The sequence below is a fragment of the Capricornis sumatraensis genome, chromosome 9 (assembly GCF_032405125.1).
Source record: "Capricornis sumatraensis isolate serow.1 chromosome 9, serow.2, whole genome shotgun sequence".
Lineage (NCBI taxonomy): Eukaryota > Metazoa > Chordata > Mammalia > Artiodactyla > Bovidae > Capricornis > Capricornis sumatraensis.
This window is the reverse complement of record NC_091077.1, coordinates 39,435,729-39,460,099: the sequence shown is the minus strand read 5'-3', so window position 1 is coordinate 39,460,099 and position 24,371 is coordinate 39,435,729. Positions and strand designations below refer to the sequence as shown.

General features: G+C 44.5%; 1 protein-coding gene and 1 non-coding gene across 2 annotated transcripts in view; both read left to right on the top strand.

The window, feature by feature from the left end:
• COL23A1 (collagen type XXIII alpha 1 chain) overlaps nt 1–24,371 on the top strand; it is a 385,192-nt gene that overhangs the window by 22,867 nt on the left and 337,954 nt on the right. The window contains exon 4 of the mRNA XM_068981034.1: nt 4,144–4,210. Within this exon, the coding sequence (XP_068837135.1) occupies nt 4,144–4,210 (67 nt within the window). The remainder of the gene's footprint in view (nt 1–4,143; nt 4,211–24,371) is intronic.
• TRNAK-CUU (transfer RNA lysine (anticodon CUU)) lies at nt 5,553–5,625 on the top strand. The gene has a single exon. It is a non-coding gene; the product is annotated as a tRNA-Lys (tRNA).

Below are 24,371 nucleotides of genomic sequence, written 5' to 3'. Positions count from 1 at the left end.
AAGTTGAGGCTTTTGAGTCATTTTTACAAACCAGGACACAAAAGATTTTCTCAGGAATTTAAAGAAAAGGCATTGAAATAAAGATTATGGGATTGAGTTTCTAATACAGACATTTCACTTTTTTGTTCCTAGTCAGGTTGTTTCAACTCCAGAGTTAGGGACTCTAAAATGGGGGAAAAGTAGAGGACTAAGAGATAAAATTTTGCAGATTCACCATCTAATCCAGAAAAACAAATGCACAGAAGGAGTTAGAATAAATAATGAAACAAAAACTCAATCAGTTATTTGTGATCCCATCTACTAGCCTTAACAATACATTTTTTCCCCTTTCTTCAATAGGTTTCTGTTTAGTTTTTGTTTGAAGATAAGAGTAGCTTAAAAGTAATTGTGTTTCCTATCAGCATTTGATAAAGTCCCCTTCCCATCAGGGAGCTGCCCAGATGTGATGGCACTTGTTGAAAGCAAATTGTTTTTTAGCATTAAATTCTTTTGTTACTGAAAAAAAGGAAAAAAGAGTGTAGTTTCTAGTCTTTCTAGAAATGATAATAACAGATGAGAACTTCTGGTTCAAATTGACTGGCTTAAACTAAAATGCTGGCTTATTTATCTAAGTGAATTTTGAAATCTGTAATAGTACCTGCCAGTACAGTGAGGGGAAAGTGAGTTCTGAGGTCCTGATCTTCTGCCTACATCAGGGCAGCTTCTGTGGCATTCCAGTTCAGTGAGGATGGGCGTGGCCGGGATGCTTCCGAGTCCAGTGGGCATGGTGAGGTGGGGGTGGGAGAGGCATCTGCTGCTGCTGCTGGTGTCACTTACCTGGTAGGAGACTGTGACAGCTGTGGGGAGACTTCTTTAGGTTCTCCGCCAACCCAGGCTGCTCTCAGGGTGGCTCTGAGCCAGGTGGGCAGTTCTAGGCAGAGGGCGTCAGGTTTGAGCAGGAGTGAGTGACAGGTGGGAGTCTGGAGCTGAGAACCTGGGGCCAAGAGGCAAGCCAAGGCCTTTGGTTGATGGGAGGGAGGGAGGGGATGGTGTGGGGAGGATAGAGAAGTTTTGTCGTGGTACTGTTTTCACAAACACCTGTGATAAAAAGGTTCATAATCGTACATCCTCCAGTTATACCTTGACCTTAACTCCAGCTCTTTTCAATCTCAGTCTTTGTGGCCCATCTGGAAAGTGAGGGTGAGGCTAGTAGGTTGGAGTGGAGGTGGAACTTGAAAAGTGCTTTGTAGGGACCAGAGCCTACCCTGATTGTGTTTTTTATCTCCGGCTCCTGGGCTGGGCTATTCAGCCCCATTTATTGATTGATTGATGGCTGTGGCCACAGAGCTTGCAGCATCTTAGTTCCCTGACCAAGGATTGAACCCAGGCCCTCAGCAGTGAAAGTGAAGAGTGCTAACCACTGAACTTTCAGGGAATTGCCTGTTCAGCCCCTTCTTGTGTGAAATTTCCAGGCTTGGTGGTCAAGGGCTCAAATCTGAGAGTGCCTTTCTTACTTCCTCTAAAACAGTGATTTAAAAATTACATTTTTGTTTGTTTGCTGTGCTATTTTCCAGGTCTTTGTACTTGCATTTTTAAATTTTTATTGTTGAGAAAAATTACATTTTAAGGTTTGAAGCTTCAGTAACCCTTTTAGTGGTGGTATGCATTTTTAACTCAAGTTAACACATTTGGGATTTGCTTTGCTTTATGTTTAGGAAGTTGTTTTGTTTTGTTTTCCCAAAAAAAGGTTAATACTTTGTATATTCTTGTCAAGACTCAAGTCTTGGATAGTTTTGGGATTATGGGTCATTGCTTCACTCCCCTAAATCCAGATATGGGATTGGGGATTAATTTCTTAGTTTTTCCAAGCTTGTGTCGCCTGTGACGCAGGGACAATAATTCAGTCCTCACATCAGGTGATGATAATGCCAGGGCTGTACTGTGAGTTGTCATAGTAGCAGAGCTGGGCCTTTTGACTACATGTCTATGGGAATTCTTTTCCCTTCAGCCAAATGTAGCACAGGGCTGGGCATGTGTAGAGATTCTTGTTAAATTGTACTAAACCAGATTTCCTAGGCCAAGGTAAGAAAGAAGGAAAATATCGTTAGGTTGCATTAAGCCTAAGCCAGTGGGTCTGAAGCCTATGGGGTAGAGGGGCTGCAGCCAAGGGGGCTTTGGGGTTCCTTGAGGTTCAATGGGGGCGGTCTCTGGATCAGGGATAGCTATTAGGAGTAAGCTTTTTTTAAAAATTATTTATTTTTAATTGAAGGATAATTGCTTTACAATATTGTATTGGTTTCTGCCATAAAGAAACATGAATCAGTCATGGATACACATATGTCCCCTCATTCATGAAACTCCCTCCCACCCTCTTTCCACCCCTCTAGGGTGTTACAGCGGAGAAGACAATGGCACCCCACTCCAGTACTCTTGCCTGGAAAATCCATGGATGGAGGAGCCTGGTGGGCTGCAGTCCATGGGGTCACTAAGAGTTGGGCATGACTGAGCGACTTCACTTTCACTTTTCACTTTCATGCATCGGAGAAGGAAATGGCAACCCACTCCAGTGTTTTTGCCTGGAGAATCCCAGGGACAGAGGAGCCTGGTGGGCTGCCGTCTATGGGGTCGCACAGAGTCGGACACGACTGAAGCAACTTAGCAGCAGCAGCAGCAGCAGCAGGGTGTTACAGAGCCCTGGTTTGAGTTCCTTGAGTCATACAGCAAATTCCCATTGGCTATCTCTTTTACATAGGGTAGTGTGTATGTTTCCATACTCTCTCCATTCATCCCACCCTCTCCTTCCTCCCTACTTCCCACATCCATAAGTCTGTTCTCTATGTTTGCATTTCCACTGCTACCCTGCAAATAGGTTCATCAGTACTATCTTTCTAGATTCCTTATATATGCATTAATATATGATATTTGTTTTTCTCTTTCTGACTTACTTCACCCTGTATAATAGGCTATAGGTTCATCCATCTCATTAGAACTGACTCAGATGTGTTCCCTTTAATGTCTGGGTAATATTCCATTGTATATATGTATCATAGCTTCTTTATCCATTCATCTGTTGATGGACATCTAGGTTGCTTCCATATCCTAGCTACTGTAAATAGTTCTGCAATGAACATTGGGGTACATGTGTCTGTCTCAATTGTAGTTTCCTCAGAGTATATGCCTAGTAGTGGGATTGCTGGGTCATATGGTAGTTTTGTTCCTACTTTTTAAAGGAGTCTTCATACAGTCTTCCATAGTGGCTGTATCAACTTACATTTCCATCAAGAATTAATATTGAAAATGACTCTACTACTAAATGCAATCTACAGATTCAGTGCAATCCCTATCAAATTACCAATGGCATTTTTCACAGAACTAGAACAACAAATTTCACAATTAGTATGGAAACACAAAAGACTCTGAATTGCCAAAGCAATCTTGAGAAAGAAGAATGGAGCTGGAGGAACCAACCTTCCTGACTTCAGATTATACTACAAAGCTACAGTCATCATGATAGTATGATATTAGCACAAAAGCAAAAATATAGGCCAATGGAACAAGATAGAAAGTCCAGAGATAAATCTGTACACCTGTGGGTACCTTATCTTTGACAAAGGAGACAAGAATATACAATGCAGAAAAGATAGTCTCTTCAGTAAGTGGTGCTGGGAGAACTAGACAGCTTTGTGTAAAAGAATGAAATTAGAACACTTCCTAACACCATACACAAAGATACACTAAAAGTGGATTAATTAAGGTTAATTAATTTAGATTAAGACTTGATGTAAGACCAGAAACTATAAAACTCTCACAGAAGTAAGTTTTGATTGACCCTACCTGGCCTCCCTCTGCTCTGGCCTCCTGTCTTCATACCAGGGACTGAAGGTCCCTTTGTCATTCCCGGATTTGTATTTGAAAAAGTTACAAAGCAGAAACCTGCCACTTTCTATTTAAGGACTCCCAAGTAATTGCTTCGTGTTCATTTCTGTTTCTCCTCCCATTCTAAACCTGCCTATAGAATTTAATGATCCTTTAAAAACTGTTCTTGAGAGCACCAGCACCAACACTGTAGATCTTTCACATATTGGCTTTTGCTGATTTTTCCACTTCTACCCTATGTTGTCTGAAACTCATCCTTATTTTTCCCCCCTTTTCTTTCTGATTCAGAAGTTGGAGGGACCAGTCAAGCTCCGGACAGTTCGAGAAGCACCGACAGACTGTGTCTGCCCCCCAGGTAAGTGGATGTTCAATCCTTGCTGGCTCCTGACTTCTAGAGACCTGGCCTTCTCTCTCCTGTCTGCTCAAAACTGCCAAAGCCACGGTCAAGGGAATCATCTCAGGCTTCAGGCTATCTATGGCACCTTGTGGACCATCCTTTCTCCCTACATCTTCGGCAGTAGGTGTGTCATAAATATTCAGGCAAAATTAACTGACTTGGTTAGATAAGGACAGTGGTATTGGTGGAGGAGCTAAAAACTCTTTGAGATGACTAATAATAAAGGCTCAAATGCTAGGAAAGTAGCAGCCATCCCTTTTTAAAGATGGAGAAACAAGCATGAACCACCCGTGCAGTGTTAACATTGTGTTCTTAGCTCTGTTTCAAACATAAGGGGGCAGATAGAGGGAATCATGGTAGAGGAAGAGGAAAGGAGCTGTAAACATGGTCTGATTTGTTCAAATAATCATGTCTCTTGGATTTTGGGGGTATAGACCAGGTGGCTGTGACTAGAAATGAGGATTTGTTGGTTCCTAGTCCATGTGACTCAAATCCTGATCCATATTAGGTCTTCTGGTTGTCCTTATTAGAGCTCTGCATGTATTATGATTGAGAATTTAGGGTGTAGTCTCAGCCCCACTGTGTTCAGGGTGTAAACTAATCCTCTCATAGAACCGTGTATAATACCAGTGAGTGAGTGAAAAATCATAACATTTCCCAGACATCTCACCATGCCAGACAAGGTGAGAGAACACAGGAGCTGAACCCAGGCACCCTGTTTCTTGCTATCATGCCTTCCATTAGACAAATTGCCTGGCATTTCTGAAGCCATTTCACCTGGTCCAGAAACTAAGCTTACCAATGGTTATTATCTCCACGTTGGGAGATGCCCTGAGATTTGTACAAAGGTGGACCTGTGCTGTGGAAATTCAGTCTCTGGGGACCCAGTGGGAGTTGAGCTTGAGCTAGCCTTTGGTAGGAACTCTGAGAAGGAAATGGCAATCCACTCCAGTATTCTTGCCTGGAAAATCCCATGGACAGAGGAGCCTGTCAAGCTACAGTCCATAGGGTCTCAAAGAGTCGGACACCACTGAGCAACTTCACTTTCACTTTCTTTCTGAGATTTTAATAGGACAGAAAAAGACATGATAAGTAATGACATCATAAGCAGATCAGGAAGTCAGAAGTTGCAATTCAATGGGGGAAAAAATTTCAGTTCCATCAGTGAATTTCTGGCTGATCTGAAAAATGTATAAAATAATCCCTTTGTCCCTTCCCTGTCCTTTCTGAGTATTGTATGGATGTAAAATCATGTGAATTATATAGAGGAGATTTTTAAAAACTAGGAGTCACTGGGAATTCCCTGGTGGTCCAGTGGTTAGGACTCAGCGCTCTTACCACTGAGGGCCTGGGTTCAATCCCTGGTCAGGGAACTAAAAGCCCACAAGCTGAGCAGTGTGGCCAAAAACAGACAGACAAACCTGGGAGTCACAATGCATTCATAAGACTTGACATCATTTACGTGGGCTGTAGCCAGTGTTCTGAAATTTTGAACGAGCAGAGACTGGAATAGAGATACTGAGGTTTCTGTTTCAGCTATTTATACTTGCAATTGCCAGTGTGAAATGGGTTCCTTGCTGTGGGTTGCTGACTGAAAGTTTGAAAATCATCGATACAGATGATAGATGGAGAGGGAAAAGGGAGGCAGAGAGGGGACATGGAGCTCCCAAATATATCCAAACCAGGTCCAAATCTTGGCCAGCCATTCACTGTTTGTATCAGTAAATGATTCCAATACTGGAGAGAGCTCTGCAGGCTTTTTTGACATTGTGGAGGAAATACAGGTCAAGTGCCAGGACCTGGAGACAGTCTTGTGTCCTGTCTTCCCCCAGGGACTTCTGACCCACCAAGAAGGTTTCTTGTATGAGCATGGAGGCTGAAAGCTGGTCAGAACCATGGTGACCTGCCCTTCTCTCCGGGCATCACTGTACTGTCGTTCATTGTCTGGGGGGCTTGTGGCTGTACCCAGGCCATCCTGGCAGGTGAGGCTAGCATGGCCCAAGGGGTGTGGCGTCACAGCCTGTCAGGCCCCAGTGCACACCCATGTCCGCATCTGCTTTTTCTCTCCTGTCATCTTGAGCGGGAGGATTGATCTGAGCCCTTCAAACTAGAACCTTTTATCAGTGTGAAACCCCATAGGCTAGCACATTCACCTCTGCCATGAGAAGCACAAAGACCTTTTCCTCCAATACCACAAGCCTTAACTCATTCCCTTTCTCTCTGGCTCTGATCTGCCCTCCAGAATTTTGGCGTCTGGACACGGAGACCACCCTCTGTAACTTGGATCCCCATCTCATTTGAGATGCCCACAGATCTCCCGGCCCCAGCTCCTTCCCACGGCTCAGGGGACAGTGTAGTCTTTTGTCAGATCCTAGGATACAGCAGGCAGATAAGCCAGGCCAGAGAAGGGGGCGGCTCTTCTGTGTGTATTGCCCATTGTGAAGTGGGTGCTCGCAGAGCTCTGAGGCTGAAAGGAGGGGTAGGCTTTGGGCTGGAAGGTCAAGATTCTTCTCTTACTGGAGTCAGTGGTGGGATGAGTGACTGAACTGTGCTCTGAACTAGCCCTGTGACCTCAGGCAAGTGAGAGGCCCTTGAACTCTTTGTCTATAAAACAATATAGCTGAGGTTGAATTGTGTCCCCCCAGAAGATACATCCCATTCCTAACCCCTGATCCTTGTGAATGTGATCTAACATGGAAATAGGGTCATTGCAGACATAATGAAGGATCTTGAGATGAGGTCATCCAGGATTTAGAGTAGGCCCCCAAACCAATGACAAGTGTTCTTATAAGACACAGAGGTTTAAGCGATTTGAGACACAGAAACACCCAGAGGAGAAGTCCGTGGGAAGATGGAGGCAGAGGCCAGAGAGATGCTTCTTCGAGCCCAGGAAAAGCCAGGATTGTCAGCAGCCACAGAAATGGGAGAGAAGCATGGGTGCAATTCTCCCTAAGAGCTTTCAGAAGGAGCTAGCCCTGCCAACACCTTGATTTTGGACTTCTGACCTCCAAAACCATGAGAGAGTGGGTTTCTGTCATGTTAAGTCACCTTGTTTGTGGTCATTGGTTGTGGCAGCCTCAGGAAACTAAAATAAATGGGACTATTAATCACTCTAATTATGAAGTTGCTGAGATGATCAAAATGTAAGGGACATAGGAGCTTCCTGCACCACCAGGTGTGAATCAGGCGTGTGGGGCTGCCACCTAGGAGCCCCCTGATGCTGCTGTTTCTCATACACCTGCCCCAGAAGAGACTTCTCTTCCTTCAGCAGAGAGCTCCAGGCTGTAGATTCATGTAGCTTACCTGTGTCCCTGGGGATTCCAGTATCTTCTTTTCTTATGTTACTTATGTACTTAAATGTTTTAAAATGTGTTTAAAGTTTTAAAATGTTTATTTTTGAATAGGAAAATAATATGTATACTACAAGTACTACAAAAGATTACATGTGAAAAATAATTCCCCTCCCCTTTTCTGCCCTGTTTCGCCTGCACCCCTTTCCAGGGGCCCTTTACCCATTTGCTGAGGTCCTTTTGAGCAGCCCTTTGCAATAGAACTTTCTGTGATGATGGAAATGTTCTTTCTCTCCGTTAATATAGCAGCTACTGCTAGCCACGTGGGGCTATCAAACACCTGAAATGTGGCTACTATAAGTGACGGACTGAATTTATAATTTTTGTTTCAGAATGGATAAACAAGGTCCTAATGTATAGTGTTATAAATAAGCCCTAATGGGAAAGAATATAAAAAAAGAATGTATGAGTGTGTGTAACTGAGTCACTTTGCTATTCAATATAGATTAGCACAACATTGTAAATCGACTGTACTTAAATTTTACAAAAGCTTGTTTAGTCTTAAGTTGCCATGTGTGGCTGGTTGCTATAGAGTTGGACAGCTCAGTTTTTGAGGTCATTTAGATCCATTTCAGTGAGTAGCTCCCCTCTTGGTTTTATGCAGATATGTTGTCCCGTGTTGCCTTCTCGGTTTGCAGTTTCCCTCTGAGATGATCTGAATCAGTCTATGGATCAGAGAGCAATGCTGCCTCATTTTGGGTTAAATGAGGAATCCTATCAGGCTGTTGGGCAGTCCTATGAAGTACCGGGCCAGTTCTCCCCACCCCAGGGACATTTGAGTTGTTTCCCATCCTGTGTTCTTACAGACTGTCCTTCAAGGAAGTGTTGGGTGGGAAGGAGGCTTGTTGTCTTGCCCTGCCCCCTGCCTTTCTCTCGCTCTGTACTGAAAGTCATCACAAGGGAGGAACTGCTGCAGGGCTTTAGGTCACTGCGCTGAAAGGACAGGAGCCCTCAGTCTGTTTGGGGAGCTCCCTTCCCAGAGCAGCAATTCTGGAATGTTGCAGGAAGGGCAATGGCAGAGGGTGGCCCCAAAGTCGCCTCTGTGGGAGACTTGGGCACCACCTGGTCCCTACTGTGCTGTGAACACGTGAGCATCCCAAGGGATGGGTCGGGACTGGCACCCTAGAGCCTGAGAGGCCTGGATTTGACTCTCGACTCTGCCACTTGAACAGCTGCCGTGTAGGTATGGCCTGCACCTCCTGGACATATGGACCATTCTGGTGTAAAAGCTCCTTGCCTTAACTAGCTCTTTTAATTATGTTAAAACAAAGAAACAAAGAGGAAACATATTAGCTCATACAACTGGAATGAAGAGATTAGAGACAGAGTAGAGGTCAGGTATATCTGGGTTCAGGGGTTTCTCTCCATCTCTCAGCTCTTCCCTGTGCCATTTTCAGACACCATCTCCTTGGAGTGGGAAGGTGGCTACTAATGGCCCCAGCAGTAGATCAGACCTTCTGAGCAACCCCAGCAGGTAGAGTATTCTCCATTCTCAAAGATGGCAGCATTGAGGAATGGGGAGTGTTATGGGCCCAATTGTATCCTCCCCAAATTCATACGTTCAAGTGCTTACCGCCCCCCCACAACCCTCCCTGCAATAGTACCTCTTAAAATAAGACTGTATTTGAGATGGAGGTCTTTAAAGAAGCAGATAAGATAAAGTGCGGCCATTAGGGTGGGCCCTCATCCACTAGGACTGGTGTCCTTGTAAGAAGAGATTGAGCACAGACACTTACAGAAGGAAGATGGCGTGAAGTCGGGGAGAAGACGGCCATCTGCAAGCCAAGGAGAGAAGCCTCAGCAGAAACCAACCGTGCTGACTCCTTGATCTCTGACTTACAACTTCCAGAATTGTGAGAAAATAGATTTCTGTTGTGTAAGTCACCCAAACCATGGTACTTAGTTTTGATAGCCCAAGCAGACTAATACAGGGAGTTATTGGTGCTGACTGGGCTTCCCAGCTGGCAATAGTGGTAAAGAGCCCACACCTGCCAGTGCAGGAGATGGAAGAGTGGTGGGTTCAGTCCCGGGGCCGGGAAGACCCTGCTGGTGGAGGGCAAGGCCAGGCCACCCACTCCAATGCTCTTGCCTGGAGAATCCCATGGGCAGAGGAGCTGGTGGGCTATAGTTCATGGGGTCGCAAAGAGTTGGACACGACTGAAGTGACTTAGCACGCATTGTTGCTGGGTACAGAGTTTACATTTGGAAAGATGGAAAAGTTCTGGAAAATGGATAGTGGTGATGGTTATACAACACTGTCAATGCATTAAATGCCATGAAATTGTGCACTTTTAAGTGGTTAAAATAGTTATTTAAACTTTGTCTATGTTTTACCATGGTTAAAGAAAGAAGTCCCAGAGCTCATCCTGATTTGCTGGCTTGGGGCAGATGCCTCTCCCTGAACTAATTGCTGTGCCTGGAGAACAGGACACACCGATTGGCCAGGTGTGGGTCATGTGACCATCCTTTGACCTGAGGACAGGCTGGTGGTGGGGAGGGCTGACACTAGCAGAATCATGTGGGCTGAGAGTGGGAAAGGGTGGTTACCTCAAGGACAATTAGGGTACTGTTCTCAGAAAAAGAGAGAAGGGGTGTAGCTGGGTAGACACAAGTAATATATAACCGCATTAGTCCCACTCCTGGGGGCAGCTGGCCAGGAGCTCCTCAGCAGGGACCCCAGTTTTGACAAGAGATTTGCTTCTACTTCAAGCATGTAAGTCTTGTTCCTCTGTTGAACTGGTCCAACAGACAGTGCGGCTCCGTGATCAAACACTTGAATTTTGGACCCAGACTGCCTGATTCAAATTCTTTGTCCCTTACCAACTCCATGACCTCCTGTTGCTTCAGTTTTTCATTCTGTGAAGTGGGGTTTCTAATGGTCCCTACCTCATGGAATCATGCAGGACTGAATGAGCTTGAAGAGCGTTTGTAACAGGGCCTGGCACTGCTTCCTGAAAGTGAGTTGGTGGTTAGGAACCCAGATCCCTTACCCCCAGGCCAGGCCAGATCCACTGTGTGCGGCCCCTTACCTTCCTGATTTTCACCGATGTCAGTCAGGGCTGAAAGATAGGGAAAAGGCGATTCAGAGTTGGCAGTTGGCTGGGAATATTCTAGAGGGAAACAACAGAGGCCTGGCAGACTTTCTTGGCATGTTCTTCTGGGATGTGGTGAGAAAATGCTAGTGACAGAGCCCAGAAGTAGGGAACTGGAAAGGAAAAGAAAACCTGTGGCCCACAAACTCTTGTCAGCCACTAATGGCGTATGAAAGACCTCATCGTGCCAAACATGGAGCTCCATACAGTTTGCACTGGTTTTTAACTGGGCTCAACCTACCCTAGAGAGTATTAGGAACTTTTCAGAAAAACAGTTAATAGTTTTCGTTTCCTTTTTGTGCCTTTTTGTGTCCTTGCATAATATCCCAGAGGTATGGCATGTGGTTTCCAAATGACAGGCACTGCGCTTGCAGTGTAGGTTTCCAGAAATTAATAAGCAGATTAATCATAGTTAGAAATCGGCTGGTCTGTGAAAATGTTTGGAAGTTTGAGCAGAGGCATGAAACTGTTTAGGAGAGCATGAAGTTCAATGGGGAAGTGATACAAAACCTGGTACATTCTATGGCAAATGTCACATAGCGGAGCATAAATGGTCAGAGTTACTCTGTTCAGCCTGTTTACTGTATTAGTTGGCTTAGGAACTTGCTTCTTGTACTTTGAAGCAAAAAGTTGCTATCCCCTTTGAGTTATTTCTTATTTGTAGAATTTTTTAAATGATACTTTTTTCCAACTTGTTAAATCCTCATTGACTTGTGTTTATGGTGACACTAAGTAGCTTAATGGCAGTTTATCCCACTATTCACACTGTACAAAGCTGAAGAAGATAATTTGTGTGTCTGATTTTTTTTTTTTTTCCTGCCAGAACTCCCTGGAGAATTCATTCATTTGTTTGTTCATTCATCTCTCTCTACCCCCAATTTTGTGTTTGTCCTGTGGGTGATATTGTCTGAGATTGTTAGAGGACTTGCAGACCCAGTTGTTAGAGGGGAAAAGTCCCAGAGAAACTAAAAGAAGGGAGAGATCACCTCAGATCAAGGAGACCTGGGGGAGAGACGACAGTTGGGCAGGGTTTTGAAGACTTGTTGGCATCTTAGCCATCTAGGGTTGGGGACACACTCCACAAGGTCTGGCAGCCTGAGCAGAGGCGGAGGGGAGCTCTGGGAGTGTCAGGAATTCTGTTTGGTTGGAGGGTGGTGAGGGTGGGTCTTGATTATGGAGGGATGTGGGCTTCGTTCCATGGGAGACGGTTGAAGGTGTGTCAGTAGAGTCCAGCTTTAAGAGGAGGACTATAGAAACAGCTTGGTGGATGAACTGGACCGCATCACCCACCGAGAGGGTGCTCAGGATGAGGCTGGTCTTGTCTTGCTGCCCTACGCATCCCCTGAGCCTAGAACAGTGCTGGAGTATGAAAGAGGGATAACAAATATCTGCTGAATGGCTCCGCTGGAGGAGAGGTCATGGGAACTTGAATGAGGGCCACGAGAGTTGATGGCAGGGAACAGCTGTGAGAGGCACTGGGCCGCGGGGTGGACAGAGCTCACAAACAGGATGGATGGGCACTGGAGGGAACAAAGATACCCGAAGCTTCAAGCCCGGGGGAGGAGATATCCTGAACAGAAACAGGAAATCCCCAAAGAGGGATTTAGAAGGGAAGATGATAACCATAATTTTAGACAGTGATCTTATGAAACCGATTTGTAGATTCACTGATGGATGGAAGGAAATAATTAGAAGTCTTCTCTTAAGGCATTGTCTAGCCACTCTGAACCTGTTAATTGTAAAATATACTGTGTCCTATCAATAAAGGTCTTGAGGTTTAGCCATGTGTTGACCATTGGGATTTGAAGATTTTCTGTGACCACTAGAGGGAGCTCACTATATTCATTAAATTCTATAGAAATCTAACAGCATTTTTAAAAAGGATAATTAATGTTTTAAAAAATATATTAGAAAGTACACAAAACTCAAACTAAGAACAGTGAAATACAAAGTTAACCTTTCACTCTGGTGTTTTTTTCCTACTAAAACGGAAGATCGTTGAGAATTTTCCAGACTCCAGAATTGAGTGGTGTGTTGTTGATTTCAAGTGATGCTGATTATGTAAGTGGTAAAATAGCCACTAGCAAACATATTCCTAAAATGGTTGTCCCATCCGACCAACATTTATTGAACACGTCTTGTTTAAACCCAGTAGAGACTTGCTGAAGCTGTGGGAAGACGAGCCTGCAAGTGTCTTGGCCATCTTGGCCAACTCCATGCCAACTGTTGGATGACAGGTGCAACTCTTCACTCTGTGAGGTGTCATATAACTTTGTACATTGGGATTATTCAATGTCTCACATATCAAGAGCTACGCACATGGTGGGACTGCCTTTTCCCAGGGGTAAGTTCAATGCAGTCATAATATTCCGTTTCTTAGTTCTCTTCGTATGCTAAATTATATTCCACGTGGACCGAAGGCTTAACTGTGAAAAATAAAACCATGGAGGGCAAGACAAAATACAATGGATCACTTGTAAAAACTGTGAAGTGGAACTAGACTTTATAAGCACGGTACTGAAGTCAGAAACCACAAAGCAGCAGTTTTCAGCCAGGGATGACTTAGCCTTCGGAGGATTTTGACAATGTTTAGAGACATTTTTTTATTTGTCTCATCTTGAAGGGTGCTACTGGCATCTAGTGGGTAGAGGACAGGAAGGCTGCTAAACATTCTACAATGTACTAGAGAGCCCCCAACACAAAGAATTATCCCACCCAAATGTCAGTGGTTCCAATGTTGAAAAATTCTGCTATGGAAGAAATGTTTTCTTAAATGTTTTAAGCTTAAAAGCTTAAATTTTCTGCCTAGAAAGATTCCACCTCAAAGTTTACAGATAAATGGTAAGCTGAAAAAAATTCAGCATATATAGCAAGCACATTGCTAATATTCACGAGCTATAAAGCACTTTTGCAAAAGAATAAGGAAAAGCCAAGTATCTTAGTGGAAAAATGGACAAAGGATATGAGTAGGGAGTTCCTAGTAGGAAAATTACAAATGCTGGCACTTTCCTTTAGTGAATGCTTCTGGAGAACGTATTCTGCTCTGGGACCTGGAAAAGATGGTCCACATCACGAATAATTGAGGAAATATATAGTAAAATGAGATGTTAGTTTTCACTGATCAGATTGATAACGTTTATTTGTTTCAATATTCTGGAGGACAGTTTGGCATATAAACAGCATTTTTAAAAGCACAAACTTTTCCCAAGCATTTCCACTTCTAGTTTCAGGATATAAACTGACCACTGTGCACAGGTGGCAGTGATGTTTATCAGAGCATCACTTATGGTAAAAACGTGGAGAATAGCATTCATAGCCCTTTATGGGGGAAAGGCACCCACGATATTTCAAGAATGGGGAGAAAACTGATAGTAATATCACAGTGTGGACAGTGATGATCACTGAGTGATTAGATTTAAGCATCTGTTACCAGCATAATCAGGAACAAAAAGCAAAACAGCTGAAAGGTACGCATTCAAAAAGCAAAAACAGAGTTTGTTTCTAGCCCTGGGCTAGTCACAGGCCTGTCCAAATGTGTTACTGGGTCACACCCATCCTGCCTACCTCATCGTGTGCTGCGGTTGTCTCCTCGACCCAGGGATTGAACTCAGGTCTCCTGCATTGTGGGCAGATTCTTACCAGCTGAGCCACCAGGGAAGCCTAAGAATACTGGAGTGGGTAGCCTATCCCTTCTCTAGCAGATCTTCCCGACCCAGGACTTGAACTGAGGTCTCCTGCATTGCAGGCAGATTCTTTACTGGTTGAGCTACCAGGGAAGCCCCCTGGGAAAACAGCCCCTGCCTTATTTAATGTCCATGGTCCACACAGCAAGATACCTAGAATATCACAGGTGCACCAGAGGTGTTTGTATTTAATAAATATTGTATTACTAAAGGATCTATTAAAGCGGAAAAGTGTGCATAGACACTGGTTAATATAGACATCCATGGGGAGAGATGGACAGTTCATCTTCTGGTATAGAACAGACTTGGAGTTGAGTCCTGAATCTGCCATTTAGTGCTAAATGACCTTGGGCAGGTTATTTAACCTCTCTAAGCTTCAATTAGCCACTCTTTCATATTGATACCATAATCCTAAACTTAGAAGGTAGTTATTTGTTATTTTATTTATTCTTCATTCAAATGTACTTACCATGTTAGATTTTGAGGACACAGTGGTGAACAAGACAAAGTCTGTGCCACATAAAATTTACATTCCAAGTGTCATGGATGGGGTGGAGGGAACAGACAAATAAAAACAGATAAACTTACAGATAAATGAGATAATTCTGAATTGCGATGAGAGCTATGGAGGCACGGAGCAGGTGCTTCAGTAGAGGGTGCAGGTGGGTGCTGATGTTGAGATTTTCTACTTTAGAAAGGGAGGTCAGGGAGGCCTCTCTGAGGAGGGAGCATTGATGCCAAGATCTGCATAAGGAGAAGAAGCCAGGCACCCTAAGATTTCCCAAGGCCCTAAGCACAGTGATTCGGTTCTTAGGTAGCCAAAAGTTTGGGGTGTCTTCTGGGGGTAGGGAGGGTCAGTGTTTGAAGCAGGCAGGGATGGGCATGATGAGCAATCCAGTAGATGTGTCTGACCCTCTTGGCCACAGAGTGTATATTTCATCCAAAAAGCAGTGGGAAATCATTGCTGGGTTGAAATACTGGTGACATTGTCCAGTTTATGTTTTGAAAAGCTCAGGCTGATACAGAAGGGAGAATGTCTTGGAGGAGTGCCTGAGAGGAAAGTAGGAGCAGAGGAAGTGGGGAAACTACAGGGAAATTATTGCAATTGTCCAGACCAGATGAGGGCATGGTGGTGGTGATGGAAAGACACAGATGGAGTTGGTGTGGATTTGGGAGACTACACTGACAGGACGTAGAGGTGGACTGAGTAAGGGGGAGTGATTGGATGACTCCTAGCTTTTGGATGACACCCCAAATTTTTGGGCAACTCAGTGGTGCCATTTGCTTTAAAAGGGGTGAACAGAATGAGGACTCCGTTCAGATCTGTCCATTTTGATGTGACTAGTGAACATCTTAGAGGATATACACCGTCAGCTCTTGGATTAAATGACCCAGCAAAGGTGGGGGCAGCAGCGCAGGGCCTCACTTTGAGTGGGCCATGTGTCACAGTGTGTTGACTCTGAACACACATGCATTCATGTGAGTTTGGCCTGGGCTGCAGTGTTGTCTTAGCCTGAAGTCTGGAAGATGTCTTTGTTCCTTACTGTATTGGTCAGGGTTCTCCTAGGAAACAGAACCAATAGTATATATATGTCTATCTATCTGCTTACTGGCTTGCCTACCTACCTACCTGTGTAAAGAGACTTGTTTTTTTTTTAAATTTATTTTTAATTGAAGGATAATCGCTCTACAATATTGTGTTGGTTTCTGCCATTCATCAACATGAGGCAGCCGTAGGTATACATATATCCCCTCCCTCTTGACCCTCCCTCCCCACTCCCACCCCTTCTCACCCATCTAGGTTGTAACAGAGCCCTGGTTTGAGTTCCCTGAGTCATACAGCAAATTCCCACTGGCTGTCTGTTTTATATAGTGTAGTGTATATGTTTCTATGTGCCTCTTTCCATTCATCCCACCTCTGCTTCCTCCCTGCAGCCCGTGTTCACGAGTCTGTTCTCTGTGTCTGCAGAGAGACTTGTTTTAAGTAACTGGTTTATACAATTATAGAGGTTGGCAAGTCCAACATTTCTAGGATAAATTAGCAAGCTGGAGGCTCAGGAGATGTTCCAGTTAGAATCCTAAGGATGCTCTCTTCTTTGAGAATTCTCTCTTTTTGTTCTATTCAGACCTTCAACTGGTCGAATGAGGCCCACTCACTTTATGGAAGGCAATCTGCTTTACTCTAAGTCCACTTGTTTGAATGTTTATCTCATCCAAAACTATCCTCCTGGAGAAACACCCAGAATAATGTTTGGTCACATATCTAGGCACTGTACATTCTTCCTCTTCTCTCTCTCTAGCCAATCACTTCACTTATCCTGCTTCCCATGCATTTAGGATCCAGTATGCATTCCATCTCTTCCCTGGTAGCTTGGACGGTAAAGTGTCTGCCTACAATGCAGGAGACCCGGGTTCGATCCCTAGGTTGGAAAGATTCCCTGGAGAAGGAAATGGCAACCCACTCCAGTATTCATGCCTGGAAAATCTCATGGACAGAGGAGTCTGGTGGGCTACAGTCCATGGGGTCAGAAAGAGTCAGACACGACTGAGCGACCTCTCTGCACGTCTCTTCTCTTCATGCCTTCCGTACCTTGGTATTTGTCAATCTGATTCTTGCTTCCCTCTCTAGACCCATCTCTCAAGTTGTGTCACCTTCCTAAGCCTATGGAATTTGTCTCTCAATCATGCCATTCACTTGGAACCTGCATGTCATTCTTTTGCTTGAAATGTCTCCCCTCCTAGCTTTTTACTGGAAGAATCCATATTCATTCCTCATGGACCAGCTTTGATCTTCCCACTTCTGGGAACCTTCTTCATCTTCTAAGCAGAATTAATTGCCCCCTCCTCTGTGATCTGACTGTACTCTGGGGACCCCCTCAAACAATTCCATATTGTAGTTGGGGTCGCTTCACTTACCTGTCACCACTTCTGCCCCAGCCGGTGAAACTCTAAAAGGCAGGTGTTATATTCCATCTTTCCCTCACTCCTGCTACCCCCAGGATCATAATAGATCTTCCACTGAGTGTTAGATAGGGGTGGGGGAGGGGAGGAAGGCCAAACGCTGCTTTTACTATGGGAACACACAGAATTCAGCTCATATTATAAATACAGTTAAGTGATTTGTGGAGTGACAGAGACAAATCTGTTAGAGAACTGTTACAGAGAAGGGGTAATAAAAATCTATAAATAAAGCTGCTGCAGCCAACAACATCCTTCTTGAATTCTTCACTGTCCAGGAACCAGGCGATCCTGTAAGGGCAGCTTCTCAATGCCTGTGGGGAAGCCCATTGATGGGATGTCGACCCCTTTCTTATTTTTAGACTTTATCCTGATTCTCTTTCAGTTTTTCTCATACTTTCACCACGTGACTTTTTTTCTTGCTTATCTTAGACTTAACTCTAGCCAGGGTGCTCTGCTGAGTTCTGAGTTGGCCCCAGGGGCCAATGATTGGATGATTAAAGTTATTTGCATTTTGGTTGGGTGCTGGCCAGTGTCCCTTACACCTGAGTCAGATCCAGTCCTGCCAGCTTGCCTTGGGTACTTGCCTTTCTGTGTCAGAAATCTATTCCTTACAGGGAAAGAGTTTGAGAATCTCCCTGAGAAGCCTTCTTAACCATTTGCAGCTAATGTTTCTTGTACATTCTGTTCCAATCCCCAGATTGCCTAAATAGAGCAAGCTTTGGAAACTGTGTAGACTCAGGCATTCCCAGCCTCCTCCCGAGGTTGGAAGGCCTAGCCTCTGAACACGTATGTCTCCCTGAATTTCTTCTCTGTCCTTTGGCCACAGAACCTATCCTCTTTCCGTCTTGTGGCTTCACCCTAGCTTGGAACCCACTCCCCCGCCCCTGACCCCCATGTACCATCCTAAAGCTCAGACATACACAGCCTTCCAGAGGTAACGCAGGCATGCTCTGCCATGAATCTGGCACCGGTTGGTCTCAGCTTGCCTTCCGTCCTGGTGGGGCTGGTTGAAGTGGGTGGCATGGACAGAAAGAACTGCCGTTGGTGAACTGTACAGATAGGATTAGCTGTGGCTGAAACACATGGAAATGTCCCTCTTTCCCTGGTCTCTTAGTTCGGCTCGCTCTGTCCCACTCGGCTGCTTCCATCATCATTTCTGTCCCTTTATAAACTTGTCTCGGGGGCTGGGCCCTGGGGTGAGCCCCCAGGCCTGACCGACCACGGGAGAGGCAGCTTTGGAGGGTAAATAACCAAACTTGCAGGGTCTGCGCTGTTCTGGGGACTAGAGACGGGGGAAGGAGGCTGGGAAAAGACAGGATGCAGGGCAGCTCTGGGAATCCAGCCAGCGGGAGCAGAGGGGCAGTACCCTGGGGAGTAAGAGGTGTCTTGCATGTGTCTGTATCAACTGTTTTTTTGGTTTATCACTCTGCCTGGGGTTCAGGGTCTCGCAATAGAGAGCCCTCCTGGGCAGCCCTGACTCCTGTGTCCAGCCCTCTACCTGGGGCTTCCAGATCAGGGTTGAGAGGTAAGAGCACCTCCCCAACAGGTGCCAGGGTGCTGCACAGTGTAGGGGAGGGGAGTCTGGGTTTGATACAAGTAGACTTGGCTATGAATGCCAGCTGTGGTCGCCCACTGGCTCTGTGAACTCAGGTAAGTGATCTGATTCTTTAAACTCTCCATCTCCTTGTGTGTAAGATGGGAAAATATTATGTACCTCGGGGGTTTGTGCTGAGGATATACTGAGACAAGTTTATGTGGAAGTGTTTGGCATACCCTAGGCATCTCGTAATGTCTGTTCATTTATCCCTAGCGAAAATGGTCTGTGGTCCCCAGGGGGTGAGAGTCAGAAGCAGACCATTATTACAGGGCAGGGGGTACTTAGTAAGTAAAGCCAGCTCTTTCCTTTTGTTGTTTCCTCCACAGAAAAGAAAGACATTTTTGCTTAGATTCTTGGTTCATTTAGTGTCAGAATCCTCCAGCAAACCTTCTGCTTGAAGATGAAGGAAGAACAACTCCTGGCTCCTTCAGGAGCCCTTGTACTTGAGATTCCTTCTGTTGCCTAATAGATTGTCAGCAGGCTTCTTGGTAAATCTTTTTCTCTTGGATGGCCCTGAGGTTTCCTTCCAGATCCACCAAAGCCTCTTCTTCCCTGCTCCACTGTTGTTTTTCATTTTTGTTTAGTCCTGCTTTTAGAATTAGGATGAAGGCAGCCAAGCTGCCTTCCTCACAAGGTCGTGATTTTCACGACATGATCAAGCTTGAGGTGCCTGTCGTCTGGTCGTTTCTTTAGAAGTAGCCTGTGTCGCCCGCTAGCAGGGGAGCCCAGGAAGGGGTTCAAAGCACTGGAGGCTGAGGCTCTGAAGGAAATGGGGACTCTAAGGAGCAGCCCAGAAAACAAAAGACGGTGTTGAGGAAGGGCCGGCTCCCCCATTGGAAGTGCACACTCCTCCCGTCGTGGGGCATTGTGAAAAATGTACTTTTAAAATGCAGAGATGAGACCATGTGTCCCTGGGTGGGTGGGGGCAGTGGATGACCTGTAGGCAGAGCAGAGAACAGGCTGTACCACCCTCAGAAGGACTGGACGGTGACTTTACCCCTGGGTGTCACCCCCATCCTTGGCACTGCCTGCCCCACAGGTTGGGGTAAAGACAGACTGTGTTGGCCCAAGTGCTTGCAGAAGGGTCAGCTGTGCCTGGAAGCAGTGGATTTATTGGCTATGACCGTGGGCTCACAGTGCCCCGTGGCAAGGGGGCGTGATCTGGCCATGGATCTCGATACTTTCTCTCTGGGTATGGAAGGGTGGGAGGCTCTAAGAGGACAGGGGACTGCCTCTGAGAAAGGCCAGGAGCAGCTGCCCAAGAGTGACCTCCCCCTCCCCTACATGACCCCCAAGGCAGAACTTGGGCTTAATGTCTACGAGGTCAAGGTAGTACCCTCAGGCCCCCCCGGGCCTGTTTGCTCCCTAAAGTGCACACCCTCTCCTCTTGCCCCCTCCCACCAACCTTTGGGATCCAGGAGCTCCATCAGGAGCTGGAGGTCGAGGGTCTGTGAGGGTCTAGTTCTGCTACCTTGGGCACTCACCCGTCACTGCTGGGGGTGGTGTGTAGAAAAGAGCAGGAAGGTATATGTGTGGAGAGGGTGGGGGTACGGGGGTGAGGTGATAAACTCAGGAGGGAGACGGTAGGGAAATCATGGTAGATCTGAGGTGAGAGAGGGGTAAGGGAGTGGTGGAGAAGTGGAAGAGCGATGCGTGAACCCTGGTGTACCTGCCCAGTGTCTGTGGGGCAGGGACTCTTGAGCCCCCAGGGCTGGCTGTGGGAAGGTTCCAGATCCTCTAGCCAGAATCCTCTGAGGGACAACTCAGTTGGTCCCAGGTCCTTTCTTAAGATTATTGAGAAAGGCTAATTTTCAGCCTAGAACATACCATTTTCTTCTTCCTGAAGGTCCCCACTTCCCCACAGAGGCCCCCTTCTAGGCGTCTCTTATTTTTTAAAAATTATTATTATATAAGCAAGCTACTTTCTTAAAACTGTCCTATTCTCTCCCTCCCCCAGAGAAGTCTCTCTTGTACCCCCACCTCACTACCTTATCCAGTCCCAAGCCCTAGATGTATATGTTTGACCAGTTTAGTTTGCATTCTGCAGACCTTTTTCTGTGCTTCAACAAATAACATACATTTAAATTCTTACAGAAATAAAATAACGTGAGGTATTCTGTAAATTTTTTAACTTCGCATTATAAGGGTACCATTCCCTATTGGTCCAACCTGAATGGGCTCCAGAGGTCCACAGACCACTCTTCATGGAGACCCATTGAAACAAACACCAGAACGAGACTCCAGGTGCCTGCCGTGGTTCTCAGCCCACTCCTTCCACCCTTCCCCTGAGCTCTGATCTTTTTGTTTCCCCTCCCTCTGCCTTCCTGGCCTTTTTCCACATTTCCTTTCACACCCATTGTTTTCACTCTTTCCTAGGTAGAAGTCTCTCTGTATGTTTCCCGCTGCTCCTGGCCTTTCTGTTGTTTCTCCTGGTCAGTTCATCTGAAGCTATGCTCACAAGCGGGCAAGCACAGGAGCTTCTGCAGGAGGTGCTAGAAAAGCAATGAATCCGCTCACATTTAATATTGTGTCCCTGCAACCATTAAGAGCTTTTGTCACTATAACATCAACATGTCTGTACGTCTGGCGTCTGCCTCATTATTTGTTTTAACTTTTTGTCAAATAGAAGTTACTACAGGCACGAGCACGTAGCCTGAGTCTGGAGCCTGATGAATTTCCACAGCCAAAACACATCAGGGTCCAGATCCACAAACATGACCTGTTCTCCAGAGACCCCCAGCTACCTGTTTCTCACATAATAGACTAGCTTTGCCTGCTTTTGAATTTTATGTCTACATGCTGTAGACTATTTTGTGTCTTTAGTTGAGCGTTATGAGGTTTATCTATGTTGCTGCATGTAGCGGTGGATTGCTCGTTTATTTATTCACTGTATTATTGTTGGGCATTTGGGTTTCTTTCCAGTTTGGGGCTATTATGAGCAGTGCTGTTTTGAGCAGTCGTGTATGTGTTTTGAGGAACATATGTATGCATCTCTGTTGCATTTATATCTTATAGTGGCATCACTGGGCATAAAGTATACAGATGTTAGATTTTAGTAGCTAGTTCCACGTCATTTTCCAAAGAAGGTGATAGTTCTGCCAAGCGTGTGTGAGAATTCCAGAATTCCAGGTGAGCAACTGAACAGCAACAACCACTGCATCCTCGCCAACACTTGGCATTTTCTGTTTTGTTTCAGCCATCCTGGTGGCGCTGCATGTCTGGGTCTGAACTGCCTTTTCTGTTCCATTATCCTATTTGTCTATCCAGGAGTAATTATCACCTTATTGTAATTACCAGAGCTTCGCTGCTGGTATCAGGTGGTATTTTGTGCAGAAATGCCTTGCTGTTCTTGTTGTTCAGTTGCTGAGTCGTGTCTTACTCTTTGTGACCCCATGGACTATATCATGCCAGGCCTTCCTGTCCTTCACCATCTCCCAGAGTTTGCTCAAACTCATGTCCATTGAATCAGTGATGCCATCCAATCATCTCATCCTCTGTTGTCCCCTTCTCCTTTTGCCTTCAATCTTTCCCAACATCGGGGTCTTTTCCAGTGAGTCAGCTCTTTGCATCAGGTGACCAAAGTATTGGAGCTTCAGCTTCAGTGTTTGTTATTTTTAGGCCTTTGCATTTTCATACAAGTTTTACAACCTGTTTGCAACTTTGTATTAAAACAATGACAATAAAACCCCCCAACCCTGCTGTAGCTTTGAATGAGATTCACTGAATCTTGATAATAATTTAGAAAGAAATGACATCTTCACAATACCAAGGCCTTCAATTTATGAACATGATGTATTGTTCTGTGTATTTGGTCTTTAATTTTATTTGACAGTATTTTCAAGTTTTTAGTGTAGAGGTCTTATACATATTTTATTATCTTTATTCCTAGGAAGTTGATGGTTTTTCTAGATGCTATTTAAAAAAATAATATTTTAAAATTTGCTTTTCATGTTCCCTTGTTTTCAGTGTTCTTGCCACTTCAGTTTTTAACTCTAATAGTTTAATACTCTTTTAGATTTTCTGTGTATTTTCTATTATGTCATCAATAAGTAGAATTTTATTTTTTTCCTGTTCTTATATCTTTATTTACTTTACTCATTGCTTTGGCTAGGACCTTCAGTGTGCTGAAGAGAATTATTACCAATTCCATTGCAGGCATCCTGGTTTTATAACTGAAGTCAGAAGAAGCATTAAGTATGACCATTGCTTTAGGTTTTTGTAGATATTGATCAAATCAAAGAAATTCTCTTCTTAGTTTGCTGAGAGGTTATTTTTTAAAGGTTATGATTGGATATTAAGACTTGTCAAGTGGTATTTCTATATTCAGGAGACAATTTATGATATTTTCTATTTTCTGTCAAAACACTGAATTACAGTGATTAATTTTAGAATGTTAACTACCTTTGCATTCCCAGAATAAACCCCACTTAGATGGGCTCTATTATTTTAATATGTTACCAGATTCAACGTTTTGTTTAGAGATTTTTGCATCTGTCTTCATAGAGAGATGGTCTGTGATTTTCCTTTCAGGTTGTCAGGTTTGGCTCTCAAGGTTATGTTAGTCTCATAAAATGAGTTAGGAAATGTTACGGTGTTACCTGAAAGAATTTGTGTAAGATTTAATGTTGCTTCTCTTTTCAGTGTTTAGAAGAAATTACTAATGAAAAATCCAGACCTAGGATTTTCTTTAGGTTTTAAATAATTTAATTAAGTTGTTTTAATAGCTATAGGACTCTGCTTTATTTTTTTAAAAGAACATACTTTATAAAAAAATATTCATTTATTTCTTTGGCTGCATTGGATCTTAGTTGCGGCACAAGGATCTTTGTTGTGTCAGCCAGGCTCAATAGTTGTGGTGTGTGGGCTTATTTGCTCCTGTGGCATGTGGGATCTTAGTTCCCCAACCAGGGATCGAACCTGCATCCCCTGCATAGCAAGGGGGATTCTTAACCACTGGACCACCTGGATTTCCCTGAAGCAGGGAAATCCTCTGCTTCATTTTTAATAACAAGTTTATTAAGATATAATTTATATATTGTATGATTTGTGTATTTAAAGTGTACAATTCAGTGATCTTTTTAATATATGCACAGAATTGTGCAAATATCACCACAATCATTTTTAGAATCATTTTTGGAGCATTACTCCACTTGGAAATCCAGTTCCCTTTAGCCATCATGTTCTAATCCCTCTTTCACTCCTAGCCCCTGGCAACCTCTCATCTACTTACTCTCTCTCTCTATTTGACTATTTTAGGCATTTCATATAAATGTGGCCTTTTATGTCTGGCTTCTTTCACTTTGCATAATGATTTGCAAGTTTATCCAGCGGCATGTGTCAGTACTTCGTTACTTTTTATGGCTGAGTAATACTCCATTGTATGGATATACTGCATTTTGTTTATCCATTCATCCACCAAAGAACTTTGGATTGCCA